The sequence below is a fragment of the Saccopteryx leptura genome, chromosome 1 (assembly GCF_036850995.1).
Source record: "Saccopteryx leptura isolate mSacLep1 chromosome 1, mSacLep1_pri_phased_curated, whole genome shotgun sequence".
Lineage (NCBI taxonomy): Eukaryota > Metazoa > Chordata > Mammalia > Chiroptera > Emballonuridae > Saccopteryx > Saccopteryx leptura.
Window position 1 is genome coordinate 163162488 of NC_089503.1, and position 17285 is coordinate 163179772.

General features: G+C 57.3%; 1 protein-coding gene across 2 annotated transcripts in view; it reads right to left on the reverse strand.

The window, feature by feature from the left end:
• PKP1 (plakophilin 1) overlaps nt 1–17285 on the reverse strand; it is a 37181-nt gene that overhangs the window by 10293 nt on the left and 9603 nt on the right. For both annotated transcript variants that reach the window (XM_066379837.1, XM_066379836.1), the window contains exons 2-6: nt 16420–16529; nt 3993–4384; nt 2234–2378; nt 1428–1635; nt 509–686 (exon numbers count right to left, since the gene is read on the reverse strand). In XM_066379837.1, the coding sequence (XP_066235934.1) occupies nt 509–686; nt 1428–1635; nt 2234–2378; nt 3993–4384; nt 16420–16529 (1033 nt within the window). The remainder of the gene's footprint in view (nt 1–508; nt 687–1427; nt 1636–2233; nt 2379–3992; nt 4385–16419; nt 16530–17285) is intronic.

A 17285-nucleotide genomic window follows, 5' to 3' on the forward strand; every position in this document is an offset into this window, starting at 1 on the left:
TGCCCCACCCAGGACCGGCACCCACTCCCAGCTCATAAATCCATCCCAGCCTAGGTCCCTCCGCCTACTGCCCCCAGGGGCTTCGGCACGCCCTGGTGAGGAACCTGGGACACTTGGGCAAAGAAGTGCCAACTTCACGCCAATGGATGTGGAAAGGGTTTCAGCCCCACAGCCTGGAAGTGACTCATTAGAAGACGTTTGTCTGGGAGAAGGCTCTTCAAGATAGTACAAGAAGTGCATGTTTTCAGGGGTGGGGGGAGGAAGCATGCTAGGGGTTTGGATGTTCAGATCCAGGCATTCCCACTCTTAGGTTCACGCCTGAGGCTGCTGGGTCCCTTAGCAGGAGACGGTGCAACATGGGGAACGTGGCCGGGGGCTGGGAGTCGGCCCCCCAAGGGTTAGGTGTGTAGGACCATGGTGCCTGGGCTGAGTTCCGATAGAGCTGGAGTTGCCCAGAGAGAAGTGGGTGTGGCTAGGCACGGAGACCCCAACACCTCCTTCTTCTCACCTCAGACAGCCCGTGGCATTGAAGAAGACCTCCGGGTCCACCACATCCCGGGACATGTTGCTGTTCCCGTCGCACCAGCCGGAGAAGGGGATGATGACACGGTCAGCCAGGACAGGCAGGGCGTTAGCAATGAGCTCCTCCTTCAGCTCATCCGTGGACGACAGGTTCCAGAGCAGCCCTGGGGTGGGGGACAGTCGGACTCAACACACCCTCGGTTCAGGAAGATGCCCCGGGGCCACTCCAGCCTACTCCAAGCCAATGAGGCCCCGAATATCACCTCCCAGCTGGACCTGGCCTATCAAATCTCCTGTCCCATGCTTTCACGGGTGATGTCCCAGGTGCTTTGAGGGCAGGGGCACCTACAGCTTTCTACACAAGTCAAAGTTATGCATCTGGGAGGTGATCAAGAAACACTGATTGCTGATTTTCAGTGTGAATTGTAATGTTTAGAATCTCCTCATGTTCTCGATTTTCTACCTGAAAGTTATTCCAGAAATATCACTGTCACTCTGTCCGTGGTCTCCTATTCCCTGTCCGACCGAGGGCTGCACAGTGACTCTGCTTCTGTGACCCTCTCATGTTTGGCATGATTTCTGATCACATGGTAGATGTTGAATACCTGTTGGTCCCTGTCCCCGCCAGTCCGACCTCTCTCCTTCACCTATAAACCTCGAGGTCTGAGGAAGATGGATCCAGCCTGGACACCAGCTTCATACCCTCTGTCCACTATCTCCCAAAAGACCTTGATCACTTGTGAGCATGCACCATGCCCAGGGTCGCCATCTTGACACCATGAACCTGGCCACAGCCAATGTGGCGGGTCCCTGGGACATTAGCCTGCACCTGTGCCTGGCCAGCCCGAGGGACTGCCCACACGGCAGCCTGGCCCCCGCCCCCTCCGGGGCCGCCGGCTCCGCACCAGTCAGCTGTTTCTGGATCTCGGCGCTCCCGGTGGTGCGCAGCAGGCTGACGGCCTCGCGGATCCCGCCCTGCCTCCGGGTCTCCAGCTTGTTGGTGTTGCTCCGGAACACCAGGTTGCGGAGCGCCCCCGCGGTGGCCTGCTGCACATTCTGGCTGGAGCTGCGGAGGAGGTCCACGAGCTTGCAAATGCCTCCCAGCTGATAGACCTGCGGGACAGGGGCGCCGCGTCACCTCTCAGGGAGGTGGACTCTCAGGCCACAAAGCCTGCTTTCAGTTCAGAAACGTTCACACCAATCCAAATAAACGAGTGGGTGGGTGTCCCTCCCGCCAGCCCAGCGAAGGCGGCACAGACAAACCCTAAGTTCCACCATAAACACCCGGTGTGAGAGGGTCATGATTTGGAGAGACACGGACAGATGGACAGATAGAGAGAGAAAGAGAGACAGGGAATGAGGTGGTGTTGAGGGAAGGGGAGTAGTCATATTCATCAGTGGAGTTTGAGAAACGAGTTTCTGTTGAGAAAGGGGATAGCTGTCACTGAACTGACAGTGGCCAGTGGAGGAAACACTCTTGAGGAATATCTACTCAACCAGAGAGCTTTGCTCTGCACAGTAGGTCAAGGTGCCCAGCTCTAATCTTGGGCAATGCCAAGCACAGTGCTCAACCCAGGTAGCTGGGCAGGGTGAGAAGGAGCCAACTGCAAACATCCCACCCATCTCTAAATGCAGAATCAGCTGACATACCCAGGCACTTCCCAGGCCAGCAGAGGGGGTTGTGGGTGGGAGGAGGTGTGCGGCCAGGTACCTGCTGCTTGGCCGATTCGTCCTGGAAGCAGGTGTGCTGGATGTAGTAGGCACCAATGGCCTGGTACTTCTCATCCTGGGAGCTCAGGTACTGCACAGCCTTGGGGACAGTCAGCCCACTGCACTCAATGTCCTCACTGCAGATCCTGCGAGGAGGGGCCGGGGGAGGGTGGGTGACAGGGGCCCTGGTGCTAGATCTTGGAAGTCCCCCTTGCATACCCAAGCTGTCCTAGACTCATCTGCCCTCCAGGGAGCCAAGACAAAGCAGCACCAGACCCACCTGGAGAATTCCTCTGTGGAACAGCTCCTCCAGCGGAGGGAAAAGGCTCACCCACAGTGGACACTAGCTGTGATGAGGCCCTGGTCATGAGTTTTGTCCAAGCAAGTAAGGTACCTCTGCTCTATTCTCAAGGGAAGCTCCCCACCTACTCTGCTGTCTTTCACACCTGTGCCTGGTACTGGGACAATGGAAGAGAATGGCTGTGAGCCTGTCCACCCATCCACCCATCCACTCATCCACCCATCCATCCATCCATCCATCCATCCATCCATCCATCCACTCATCCACCCATCCACTCATCCACCCACCCATCCACCCATCCACTCATCCACCCATCCATCCACCCATCCATCCATCCATCCATCCATCCATCCATCCATCCATCCATCCATCCATCCACCCATCCATCCACCCATCCACCCATCCACCCATCCACCCATCCACTCATCCACCCATCCACTCATCCATCCATCCATCCATCCATCCATCCATCCATCCATCCATCCATCCATCCATCCATCCATCCATCTTTCCTTCCTTCCATTCCCAAGTCAAGCTGATTCTTCTTACACAAAAAATTATTGCATCTGTTTCTTCTTCCTAGCCTCAGGGCCACTGCCTTCCTTCTGACCATGACCGCTGTCCTAGAGGCTGCAGTTAGAGACCCCACAACTGGCTCTCTTCTCCAAATTCCCCCATCCAGCATCCTACACCCATTTACCAGCTTAGCAGTCCCAAAACCCTGTTCACTGTGTTGTTCCCCTCAGTGGCTTCTCTGTGCTTCAGGGTCAAGGTCAGACACTTTTGACTGATATCTAAGGGCAATTGTTAGGTTGAACCATATGAAATGGCTGACAGTCAATTTTTTTTTTCTTTTTTAAGAAATTAAATTTAATGGGGTGACACTGTCAACCTTTTCTGAGCCACAAACCCAGCCATTACATACTTGAACCTAACAGTCTGGTTCTGCTGTGTCGGCCTCCCCTGGCCCTCACAGGGTCGGCTCCCACAAGACCATGGTCCTCACTGTGTCCCTTCCCCCATCAGGGCACATTCCTACCCTCTTTCAGAAAACAGATAGAAATAAATGAGACACCAGACACTGGAGAGCAGAGGTTCTCAGACTCTCACATGAATCACAGCCCCTGCAGGGCCTATGACTACACTCAGCACCAGCCCCTCTCCCAGGGCCCCGAGTCAGCAGGTCAGGGTGGGGCCCGAGAATGAGCATTTCTGACAAGTTACCCGGGATGCGGCATGCTTTGGGAGGCACGCTTTGGGAACTGCCAGAGTAGCTCACCTTCTCGAATCAGCCTCCCTGCGACCCTTCACCACCTACACACTCACACACTCACATTTGCTTTGGTGTCTGGGTTCTGTGTGGGGCCCCTGCACACTGGAAACCCCCACAGGAGGAACAAGGACCCCCCTGGTAGCCGGGCTGCCCGTGCTCCCTTGGCCTCAGCCCCACAGCACTCACTTGGAGCTGGCCCTCGAGTGCCCGAAGGACATGTCCTTGCTGCAGGAGTTGGGCGGGATGTACACAGGGTCCTGCTTGGAGGTGCAGGAGGGCGGGCGCACAGGGCACTTCTTGATGGGCTTCTGCCCACTGCAGGTGCTATAGAAGCTGTACCGGCTCTGGGTGGTCTTGTGGCCCTTGCTGCCCAGCGTGCCCTTGCGCAGGGTGCCCCGCGGGTCGCAGTAGAGGTCCGGCTCACTACGGCTGGCCTTGATCTTCTGCAGGAAGCAGAAGTCGCTGCCCGCGCCTGTATGACAGCTGGCCCGGGGGTAGTGGCGGCCCCAGTTTTCCATCTGGCTGTAGGAACTGAAACGCCGGTTGTCGGTGTCCCGCTTGAGGGTCCCATTGTAGATCTGGCCAGAGAGACAGGGAGAAAAACTCAGCGGAGGTTTCCTCAGCCCTGTGGAAACGCTCATGGAACCCCCGAAGCCTGGGAGGGCACGGAACCAGAGACAGCATCAGATAGATCGTTTTTCAAACAAGAAGCTATGACCCGTGTTGGATGATGAAATCAGTTTAGCAGACTACGACCATCCTTTTAAAAAACAGACTAGAATAATAAAAAAAAGGACGATAAAATGTCACAGTGACCTGTGGGTGGTGACGATGTGCCCTTGGGATACCACATGTGGGCACTGGGCCGCCCTATGGGATGTGGTTCTCACTGTGGGTTGCAGACAGAAACATGTGACCTCACGGTTCTGGTCCCATGTGGGAGCAGAGCCTGAGGCCCAGAGAGGAGAGCACCCTTCCTACAGTCAGTCACTCACAGAGGCCAGAGCAACAGGGGACCCAAGCCCATGTCCCCAGGTCCTTGTCCTGCTGTCCCATGTCATCCACAGACAGCAGTGGCTTCTGACATGACAGCCTTCCTTGGCTGTTGTTTGCAGCGCAGGGTAATGTCTCCTGTCCTGGCCACCACTGTTTTCCACGGACACTTCTCTGCTAAACTCCTCACCTTGGCTGCCCCCTGCCAGGGCAACAAGCAAACCAGAACAGACCCTCTGGGGGTCCACCTCAAAGGCCACAAGGGGAGAATCCTCCTGCTCCTGTGCCTTCTGTTAACAGAGAGGCAGGTGGGGCTGCAGGGCGGGGCCTGGGGGCCTCCTGGGCTTTGTTGTCAGGCTCATGGTGGGGGGGAGGATCAATCCAACAGGAGAACATACAGCAGTGAGGCGCCCCCAGGGCTGTGTGAGCCCACTGGGGAGCCAGAATCCCTGGGAAGAACCCACAAAAACCAAGACACACACAGTGGACACACACCGTGGGAAGGAGCTGGGAATGGAGGTGGGAACAGAGCAGTCTGTGGAGGATCTTCCCGAGCTCCCAGGCTGGTCTACCTGTGCCGACTTGTCCTGAGACCAGAGGATCAACACGGAGCCTGATGGAACATCTCTACACAGGTGCTGCCGTGGGACCCACCTCTGAGAGTGTGTGCGTGCCTGCGCGCGCACAGGGGAGGTCAGGCAATGGGGGTAACTCTCCTCCACACCAGATTTAGCCACGCAGGCTGGGGAGGCCTTACCCCCGGCCTGTCCCTGCTCCCCTCTGCAGGGAGAGCCTCCAGAGTGAGAACCCACCCGCAGGTCCAGCCCCCTGTCCTGCGTGGCCGACCCGACTCAACCCACAGACTGTTAGCCTTGGCAACAGCGTTCCTGCCGACGCCACCCCTGAGCCCAGCTGTGCACTGGGGTAAACATGGTTTCCTTCCCCATCTTGGGTCTCACCAGCCTCCCCCTGGGGAGCTGGGGTGTGGGCGTTGGGAGGGGCAGCTGGGCCGTCCTGGGCCCAGGGAAGGAGGGGGGACTGCTCTGGGCACATGGGGATGAGGAATATGCACGCCTAGCAGATAACGCGCACGCTGTGCAATTCGGCCCCGTCCCCTTCACCTCCGTTCTCTCAGGAGCGGAAGGTGATAATGGCACTCGGAGGGAAAGCAAATGACTCCCCAACAGGACAGCTGGCTCAGCCTTAAATGGAAATACAACAGGAGTGGCCTGCTTCTGGGAAATGACCCTCCCTGGCGTCATCCCCGTCACCAGATGAGGCATCAAAGTGCTCACTTGTCCTGGCCTGGGTTCAGTGCCACTGGGTTCCTGCTGATGCCGCCCTGGAGGATTTTGGGCTTTACCCTCCTGGCTGGGGAAGGAGCAGGGGACAGCCCTGCCCACAGGGAGCCGTGCCTAATGGCGCCTTCAGAGGGACAGGTGTGGCGGGGCAGGTAGGGATACCCCTGGGCACTGCATTTCCCGGCCCCCTATCAGCCACACTCCACCCCGGCTGCTGGTGGGCTGTGCTGCCCGGTGGTGGTTGAGGGCAGCTGCCACCCAGCACCTCCATGCTCAGAGTGTCTGTGTCCTGGCAGAAGCCTCTGACCATCCCTCTTTTTCTATCTGGCTGGAATGGCTGTGGCACCCGGGGACCCCAGGCCCATGCCTCCAGCTCACTGGGCTGAGACATCGTGGGTGCTCAGGAATGCGGGCTCCAGGGCCAGGCCGCTTGGGCTGAGCTCTGGCTGTGCCACTTGCCCAGTGGGCATCCTTGGGCAGGTTGCTTAAACTCTCGATTTCTTCACCTGCAAAGCTGGTGTCACAGTTGTGCCCAGAGAACCCAGTGAATGAATTTTCATGAAGCACTTGGGACATAAATGTCTGTCCCAAAGGCACATCTGTATCCCACTGACACTCAGACCAGGGATGGGCTGAAGGCTTCCCAGCCGAGGCCGCACCCAGACGGGCTCTCAGGTCGGCATAGTAGGGGCATGAGCCCTGAAGCCAGGGCAGCCCAAGAAAAGGGTCCACACACGTCCTTAGGGCCCCATGCTGGTCTCACCCGACAGCCACAGGTAAGGTCTCAATCGTCTCAGAAAAACAAAGGTGCGTGGTCCACCCAGGTGGCACACAAGCAAGGCCAGGCTTCATGGTGGAACGGTGTGGGTGAAGTTGGCATTCCAGGAGGACTATTCTTTTCCGCTCAAGGTGCCCCGAGCACGGCAGACCCCCAGGCCCTAAAAGCCAGTAATGTCTCACGGTCCTGGTGACTAACAAGAACGTCCCTCCCTCCCGAACACTTCCTCCCAGGTCTTATGAGCAGCTGTAGCGGAGCTGACGCATGGGTGGCGTGCACACACCTGTCTGCAGCCGGTGGGAGAACCCAGCTGTGGGCGCCGGGTCCTGGGCACCCCACACTCAGATAGCGATCTGCTGGCAGCCTCCTCTCTCTGAATACAAAGGACCATGAGACACACACACACCCCTTGTCTGGTTGTCTCGAGCTGACCTGGGAAACTCAGGTGAGACAATGGGAACATTCCAAAGGCAGGGAACCCAACTTCTGGGGACCCCTCAACCACAAAGCAGACTGGGCTGGACATCAAGGGGGAGCCCAGGATGGGTGACCAAGGGGGCTATCAGGGGAGCCAACACTTGGCCCCACCTTCCAATTCTGCTAATGATCTTGGCCTTGTGCTCATCCCGCTCTCTGCCCTTCCCTCCTCCTTTCTTGGACATGTAAGAGTTTACCTCCCCACCCCTCACCCTCCCCAGAGTGCTCCTCAGCCCAATGCCTTCTTCTCTTCCTTTCCTCCTAAGTCAGGAAGCTCTCAGTAGGCAAGGGGATCATCCTTGACGGTGATCAGACCAAACTAGAGCAGGGCCTCAAAGCACTGGATGCAGCTCCTTTCAGTCCAAAGAGACCCCCAACTCTTAGAGCTCGAGGTCATCGCCCAAGACAGTGACTAATGTACAGGAAGGGGTGGCTTCTTCTCTCCTCCCTCCTGAGAACATTTCCAGTTCCTCCCTGCCCACTCCTGTGTCCAGACTGAGCCCAGCTCGTTGGCTCTCCACCGGACAGCTCCGGGGCCTCCCATCAGCCCCACCCAGTCTGCAGGGCCTGGCGCCGGCCAGTGGTGCCAACACCTTGACCTTCCTGAGACAAAGCTTTCATTAGCCTTTGTCTGCTTGGGAGCCTGCAGTGCTTCTCTGCTTAGGGACAAGACACACACCCTGGCCTGGCCCCTCCCAGACCACTGCTCATGCAGCCCCATGACATCTGCCTGTCCCAGCCTTTCTTCTCCTGCTCTCTGTCTCCCATCCTGGGGACCTTACCTCGCCCCTCCTCCCAAAGCCTGAACTTTTCTCCAAGGCCACCAATCTGCATGTTACCTCTGCAAAGCCTGCTCTGACCTCCCTACAGCCTTTCTCTGGGCACCTCTGAGTGACTCTCACACCCAGCAGCCTGTGGTCCTGGGTGCCCTCCAGGGCAGGGCTGGGCTCTCAGTACTCAGGAGAAAGGACTCTGTGCTGGGGACAGAGACTCAGGCTGCTAAATGGCATGGGGTGCTCTTGGTCCTCAGGGACACAGGGGAGCCTCTGTCCACTCAATGAACTTCTTGGAGGCAGGTGAGCCAGTTGAGGAGGGGTTCCAGCATGGGACCAGACTGGCATGGTCCATGGGTCTTCCCTGAGCCCCTTGACCTGATGACAGCAGCTGGTTGGCCATGTCCAGAGAGCCCTATTCCAGCCCGGGCTGACCAGCTGCTTGGCCCCTGGAGAGCCAGGTATGTGTTGGGCAGGCCAAGATGAAAAGACTGTCTAGTCCCCAGCGATTAGCCCATGTGAAACCAAGCTTCTTCCAATGGGGTGTGGCTGGCCAAACCGGCTTTCCAGGGGGGCACACCCTGCTCCTCCCTGCCCAGCACACACCCAGCAAAGAGCCCGGCAGGGCCCTCCCCAATGCCCTTCTCATGAGAGCAACACATACAGTGACACGGGGTCCTCGAGCCCCTTGGACCTGGTAAGGACTCTTCTGACAGAGGGCCTTGCCCAGGAAACCCCCCAGACAGGAACCATTGTCCTATTGCTCCCTACTTGGTGCCCTGTAGACCCTTTTGGGATTTGGGTTAAGTCTGGGCAGAGCCAGCCAGCCACAGGATGGCGAGAGGGCCTCTGCGTGTCGCTGGCAGCTCCGTTCCACCCTCTCCAGGGGTCTATAGAACGTGGGTCCTCTTTCAGCCAGGGCTGCCCAGGATGAGGCCCTCGGGGGTCTCAGGGCTGGAAGCTCAGGGTGGGGGCTGGCTGCTAACTCAGCAGTGTGGGGTAGCGTGGGAGTCACTGAGCCTGAGTCACCAGAGCTGGGACCTCAGCAGGGGGCGTGCCGGTTTCCGCCTCCTTGCGAGCACCACACCCTTGTGGCCAGGAGCAAGGGTCCCACCACCGGCTGTCTCTGCTTTCTTTCCCCTTGTGTAAAGTGAGGAGGACAGGCAGGCCCGACTGCTCAGAAGTCCTGATGCCCGTTGAGCATGGAGGGTGTGTGCGCACATTCACACACACGCATGCATGCACATGCACACACACACACCTGCCCATAAGGGACACATGTCACTGCGCTGGGGTGCACTCAGGGAGGGGAGGTCTTTGGAAGTTCCTTGAGTACATCCTAAGAACGCCTTAGCAGGCACGGTGCTTCCCAGTTTGCAAACAGCTTCCTCATTCACGGTCCTGTTGTTGCCCAGCAGCACCCCAGTCTCCCGCCAGGCCGGTGTCCATCTGCTCTGTTAGCCCATGCAGCCTGGACAACTTGAGGCTGGGCCGAGGTCACACAGCTAGGATGGGGCAGCCCCTGAACCAGGACTCAACCTCCAACCTCCCTCCTCCCATGTCCGCCCTCCAGCCACTCAGCCACCAGCGTCTGGTGACGTGAATGAAGTCTGAATGGCGACCCCTGCAGGAACCCCCCAGATCTGCTGGGTCACTGCTGGTCCTGACACCTCCCCAGGGGTCGCACAGACAAAGAGATCTTGGCAGACAGTCAGGAGGAGGGTAGCTGCTCAGCTGTGTGACATGACTCTGCTTCTCAAGATCAACCTGGCTCAGTGCCGGGGGACAAAGCCATGAGCCACCTCCATCCGTGTCTGTGCGGGAGGGGTAGGAAGGGAGGGCTCCCCATGAGCCCGAAGCTGCTTCTCTCCCCAGTTGTCTGTCAACGGCTCCTCCCCATTTGAATTATCTTAGCTGAGTTAGCTCTCCCTTTGGCTGGAAGAGGCTCTGCAGAGACATGCTGGGGCCCTGGGGCAAGCTGAGCCTGTCCCTAAGAAGGGTGAAGACAGCCCTCCATCCCACTGGGGAAAACAGCTGTGTTGGTCTCCCTGAGCCCTAGGATAGAAAGAAAACTCAAACCGGAAAACAGGTGCTGGAAGACCCACCAGGACTTTGTGGTCATGTCCCTCCTCAGTGTCCCCAGCTGCTGGCCTGGACACACCTGCCCTGCCCAGCAGGAGAGACACCCGGAATCACTCCTCTAGGGGCCTGGCAGCTTCTCATGCCCCCCCCCCCCCACATATACACAGCCTACAAAGTCCACTGGGCTCTGGACTTGGTCTCATCCCATCTGCTGAGGTACACAGTGAGCTTAGCCCTTCTCTGTGGCTTGATTTCCCTGCACATGGAGTGCAGCTAACAACACCAGCTCGCCTGCTGGTCTCACAAAGATGGGAGGAGTGGGTGAGGGGTGGGGTGAGACCATGATGCTCTATGTATGTTCAAAATGCTGTACCTGCTTAAGGATTATTAAGTGGGGGGGAGGGGATTCTGAAGACTGGACTTCTCCCACATAAGGGCCACTGAATACAGTCAAGGGGTGCTGCAGCAGGTCCCCCTGTGACCCCAGAACCTGAGGGCTCACCCCAAAACCTTCAGGACACTGGGGCCTGGGGCTGGGCAAGGCTTGGAGGTCACCTGGTCCTGCAACCATCTGTAGACAAGGACACGAGTCTGGGACAGGCTACACGGGTCTGGGACAGGCTACAGTGAGCTGGCCTGCGACAGCTAGCATGTCATCACATCCTCCCTGATTCTGCTCTTCTTTGGGTGATTTTACCGGCTCTCAGGACTGGAAGACTTATTGGTTGGGTAGCTGAGTCCTCGCCGAGGCCAAAGGGAAAAAAGAGCCCAAAACAATACTCCACTAATTTCCCTCTGAAGCAAAATAAAGAAGTTTACAATTACCCTCGATTCTCCAAATCTCCCTTCTATCGTTTCAGAGGCCCTGTGCTGAATCTGTGTGTGAGGACATGGGCCAGGGGAACACAGCCACCTGTGTGGACCTCCTATCCATCAGGGGAGAGGCTGTACCTTGGTCCACCCCAGCATTACCTGCGGAGCTCCCCAGCGACCAGACGGAAGTGATGGAGACTTGTGGACTGGTTAAGCTGAAGGAAACGTCCGTGGGGCCGTGTCTGACATGAAGAGAGTGGCACGCCTCCCTGTGGACCATCAGGGAGGGCCCACTGCAGACTGTGCCCCCCAGCTGGCAAAGCCCAATGCCTCCACCAGCTAGCCAGCTGCCACTCTGACTCTCTTGGCAGGGACCTCCCTCCCTGAATGTTCAGACCAAATTGCCTGGCTTCGCCTGTCCATGTAGGACTTATAGGTGAGATTCTGCCTTCTCCTGGGGGCCTGGCACACTTCACTGGGGCTGGAAGCAGGCCCCCAGGCACTGGTTACAGAAGGCCAGGGAGCCAGCAGTGTGCACCCAGCTGCTTTCCTTGGGGACCAGTCAGAAAGCAGGTCCCAGGGTTACTATCTAGCCAAGCCCCAAGCCCAGGAGCATTTCTCCCGTGTCTCCCTCCTCCCTGCTAAGGGTGGCCCTCTCTCCTCTCACACCTGGGCCCAGGTCATCTTCACCTGGAGCCCACCCTTGGGCATCACTTGCATTGATTTGCTGGTACCATGGACCCCTCCTCTGCAAACCACAGCGCCGACATGGGGGATGTATTCTCACTTCTCTGAGCAAGCATAGAGGATACAGGATGTCAGGGCTGTGAGGAGCTAGTTTGAGCAATGGATGATACACCTGAGTCCAGAGGGTCACCTGGGCAGTGATGGAGGACCCTGTGCCCCGGCCTCACCCAAACCTCAGCACAGAGGAGGGACCTCAGGCTTCTCTGAGATTCAGAGAAGCTCCTCCCACTGAGCTCCAGCTCCAGGGCAGCAGGACTTCTCCCCTGGAGGCAGACCACCCCAGTGGACAGCAGCTTAGGGAGAGGGCTCATCCCCAGGCGACACTCCAGGCATGGGTATCTGCTACAGTTTAAGTACAGGGAGTGCCTCCAGCTCAAGCAAAGTGTCTGTAAAAACAAGCCAAGGAACTAGCTGCTTTGTATGTGTGTGGGTGTGTGTGGGGGGCAGCTCCCCGACTCCTCTCTCCGGCACATTCTGTCCCTCAGCAAGTGCGATTGCTGTCTCTTCTTGTTGGGTGAGAGCCTGGGGTGCTCCTGGGACCCTCCTACCTCCCAGGGCTGGGTGGCAGTGAGTCACACGCTGGCACAGGGGCCCGGAGTTGGCAAACACATCCATTGCTTGCCTGCTGGGGAGGCAGAGGGAGCCTGTGCTCCTTGCTTCCCTGCCCAGGACTCTGCCTGGGACTCCGGCTGGTGCCTCCAGGGAGCAGCACCAGAGCTGAGAAGTGGGAGCCTAAGAGAGGGCAGGCCCAGAGCAGAAGGAAGTGAGGCCTGTGGCCTCATCCTCTTGCGGGGGCTAATTAGCTGCCTATCCTGGAGTAGCTCCGGTGAGGTCAGGGAGGAAGGGCAGCCTGAAAGAGAGGTCTCAGCAGGAGGGGCTGCCCCCCAGCCCTGGGGGGACCACTGCACAGCTTTGGGCCACACGCCCCTGCAGCTACGCAGTCCGCTCTCAAGCTACACAGAGCCCTGAGGAGGTGGGATGGAATGGATCCTCGCCATTATCTGGTCCAGCTGCCTTGCTCCATGGATGAGAACATTGGGGTCTGGAGCAGGGAAGGTTGCCGGGTCTCCGGGCAGGTAGCAGCCCGGCTAAGCCAAGAATCCAGGCCTCCCATGGCTGACCTGAGACGCCATGTCCACCACCCTTACGGCCTCTTGAAAGAAGGATTTTCAAGAGGGCAAGCTGGGCAAGCTGAGGACACTCAGGTTCTGAACTTGCCTAGAGTCACACAGCTTGTTAAGGGGCTTGACCCCACGAACAGCCTGTGTGAACTGTGGGTAGGTCTGTTCCTCGTCTCCCAGGGCTCTGTGGCTGCCCCTCAGCCGCGTCTGGCCCAGGTGGACACTCCACGTACTGGCTAACTGGGGAGCTCCGTGCCTGGGTCTCCTCTCCCCTGTGGCAGCTATGTGGGACCCCAGAAGGCAGTCCAGAAGGGAGGTTCAGCCAGGTGGCTGTGGTCCCATCGAGCCTCTTTCGTGATGGGGTCGCCCGACACAGACATGTCAGCTTGTCGAGTGCAGCTGAGAAGGGCAGGGAGACAGACTGCTGGTGATCCCTGGCTGAAAGCTAAGGAATGAAGTACATGAACAGGACAAAGGCCTGTTCCTGGGGACCGTCCCCTCATGGGCACCAACAGCATGTAACTGAGCTTGCGGGGGTGGAGGGGGGGCGGGGATTCACTGGGGCAGCCATGCTGCGCCCTGAGCCAGACCTCCTGCCTGACTATGGAGCAGCTCCTAGCCAGGTGGGCTTGTGTAACCCTTACCAAACATACCTCATTTGATGGGTGACCCCATCTTGATTTGTACACAGGGAAACCTGTCCAGCAGGGCAGGAGCTGACGGACAGGAGACTGTCATCTCAACCCAGAAACATTCCCTGGGATCAAACCCGTCCACCTGCCTCAGCTTCACCGAGAACAAACCCATGTGGCGGGAGCCCTCGTCAGCTTTCGGAAGGGAAGTGCTGTGGCTTCTACCGCCTCCAGCGCATCCTGGTCTCAGGGGGCCCAGAGGAAGGTATGAGGACCCCTAACAGGCCAAACAGCCTCCATTTCTTATCAGAAGCAGCCATAGCCTGAGCCCCTGTCCTGGGAGTAGGGACATGCAGGGGGTTTGTTTTTATTATAGGGCATGAGGGGGCAGATGCCTGACCTATGGTTGCAGACACAACAAGTGACTCTATAAAATATCCAGTTCACTGTGAATTTCAGAACAATAACCAATCACATTTTAGTACTATAACCATGTCCCCAATATGGCACTTTATCCGATCCCCTATTAGTGCTGATCACTGAGTAATCCAGCCCGAGCCTAGGAAAAGAAAAAAAAAAAAGACTCCCCTGGCTCCTGAGAGGACACTGTGGACAATTCAGTTAAAAATTTTTTTAGAGCATCCAGGACGACACTGAGAGATGGGAGTGTTGGCGTGCTCACCCAGGGCCGCAGCTGACGCCCGTTCCGTCAGCCTGTCTGCAGAGGTGCTTCTCCCAGTGGGACTGCAGTTCACTGAAGGCGAAGACAGCCTCTTTGTCAGCATCCACCTGGCTCTGGCCAGGGCCCCACGTCTGCTCAGGCCCAGCTGGCAGAACACGGTCCTGCTGACAAGACCTGTGCTGACAGCTGCACCCTGCTTCCCTGGGGCCCTGCACCCCTCTGCCCGGGCCCTTTGCTTTGCCCAATTCTTGGCCTACTCTAGGCCTGACTCCAATATCAATCATTCCATTTCCTCCTCCTGCACCCTCCCTCTGCCAAATCTCTGTGCGTGCTCAGCTCCTGCGGTTCCCAGAGGCTCTCCTGAACCGAGAGGAGGCAGGATGTGCCCCAGCAGCTGCCCCAGCGTGAGTCATGTCTGAGGTCCCACCAGCGAAGGCGGGGCGAGAAGGATGGGCCTTCGGGTGCAGCACGGGAAAGGGCAGGAATTTTTCTTGGTGGTTGGGAAAATAGGCAGTGGGCTGAGGGGGACCATCCAGAGCACCAAGAGCTGGTGGGTTTGAGTTAAATGACCAGAATAATGCTCACCATGGGCCAGGTGGCCATGTTTACAGTGCTTGGTTACAAACGTTCAATTCACGTTTGTAACTAAGTTGGTCAGACTTGGGAGCTAATGCAATAAAGTATGGGCCTGGGAGTAAGACACACACCAGGTTTCAGCATCCCCATTTCACAGAGGGGAACGCTGGCCCCCCAGAGCAGTTCAAAGGTTTCTCTGGAACCCTAGAGCCAGGACCAAGCCTCCTTGTACCACCTGCATCATCAGCACGATCGTGCATCGCGATGGCTGGTCCCATCCAGCCATCTGCCCTCCTCTGTCTCCCCTAAGCCTAACCCTGCATGAACAGGTCATTTGCACAGTGTCTGTCTGGTCACCACAGTGGGTCAAAGCCCTCAATTCACACACATGCCTGACTCACCAGCTCACCGGTCTCTGTCACCTGTACTTCCGTTGCACCAAGCCTATCCATCGACATTAAGGATCAGAAAATACAGGGGTAGTAAACTTTCGGCAAACCTAGCTACCTTTGTACCTTTCAGCAAACCAAGCTACTTTGAGCCTCTGACCAATAACATGCCAGACACACAGGTTCTCCAAACTTAGCCCCAACAAAACCTAGGGAGGAAGGGGTTGTGCCCACGACAAAGCAACACCTGGCTTATGAGCCGCCCACTGTCCCCTGCTCAGGACCCTGGCAATCAGGGTGACACCTGTGAGCAGTGCTGCTGAGATCTTGGAGCCCTGTGAAGACGACACCTCAGTTCCCTACGGAAAAGCAGCCTCCGTCCCCACCTGCGTGGTGTTTCGAGGGCCTCACCAAAGAGTTTCTGATAACAGTACAGGCTCAGATTGAAATCAGAAAAAATAAGTAAAAGTCATAGAATTAGGGGGGGGGGGCTAGGAGAAACCCTGGGTGTCACACAGAAGGACAGTGCTCTGCCAGCATGAAAGGATCTAGAATCATCTCTACCCATGCTTATGAAAAAAACCCCCAAAACCCTGAAGTCGAATTAAACTCTTTTTTTATACACATTATTGTATGTAATCCTGGTGTTCACCCCAGGAGGTAGGCTTTGTTATGTCCGTTTTGCCCATGAGGAACTGGCAGAGCTCGACTTTGAAGCCTGCTGTGTCCAGCTTATGATCTCGAGCCAGCCTTCACCCTCCTGGCCGGGAGTCACTGCAGTGGACGTATGCTGCTGGCCTCAGGGGATCTTCTAGAGCCCCCCAATCCCCTCCTTGGTCACCAGCACATACTAAGTCAAAGATCCCTTCAGAATTTTCCTGGAAACATCTAATGTAATCCACCAAAAAATGGACCCCAAGAATTCACGTCCGTGATGGGATCGAATCAGACTACAGAATGGACTTTTAAAGTGGTCTCTTCTTGAGGCTTTTAAGAAAATTTTCTCATGTGTGACGTTCAGAAATATCCAGCCAGCCCAAACCAGAGGTGAATTAAAAGCCACCTAGGAAATCCTGGCCAGGCCAAGGATGCAGGTCCAAGTTGTTTTTTTTTTTTTTGGAGGGGGGTCTCATCCCATGGAGTCCCTTCCCCATGTCATTCCTCTTAGCAACAGTGAGGTTTTCTGCACCACAGATCCCTAACCACCCCCAAACATCCCAGGCGTCTCCACACAGCTGCAGCTCCTTACCGGGTAGCCCCACGCGCTGCCGTTCCCCGCCTGGTACTTGGAGTAGTAGCTGCTCCGGCTGGTGGTCCCGTAGTTGTTGTAATTGTCTGCCAGGCCATCGTACATAGAACCTGCGGCAAAGGCAGGGGGTTAGGACCGTGGCGGCTGCGCTCCTTGCTGGGCATCCCTCCGGTCCAGGTCCACCACACCCCACCAAGGAGACCAAGTCTGAACCGGCAGAGGAGTGCCTGTCTCCCCTACTCCATCCCCTCCACGGGCAAGGGCAAGCCCCATGGGCAGCTGCAGGGACACTCCGGAGTCTCAGGAAACACCCTCCTGGGGACCCAATGGCTCCCGGGATGCGACGTAGGTTGACACCCACAGGTCAGGAGCTGGCCCGGAGGGCCATGCAGTAATGCCATTCCATTCCAGGGAATCACGGCCCCGCATTCTACAAAGGTAAGCTTCCCACTCGGGGAGGACAGGCAGGATGTGGGCATGCTGGGTTCAGAGCCTCAGGGCCAAGGCCACAGAGCAGGGATGGCTACTTGGTGTCCACTCTAGGGCAGGACTCTGGTTCCAACCTCAGCCCAGTCCCCACTAGCAGCGAGGGGACCTCCCACCCCTTCCTGTATGTCTTAGCTGCTCCGGTTGGTGAAGGGGGTGGCCATCAACCTCAAAGGCCCTGGTGAGGATTAATTAGTGTTTTCTAATTAAGGCCTGGAGGACCATGGAGACCCACAATGACAGGCTTCGCAGGAGGACAGAGTGTCATTAGGGTTATTAAAGCAGCAAGGTGGCTTTGCGTCACAGGGAGCAGAAATGGACTTGGGTTCCTTAGTGGGGCCACCCCTCTCCCCTTCACCAAACAGCAGTGGGGCCCTACA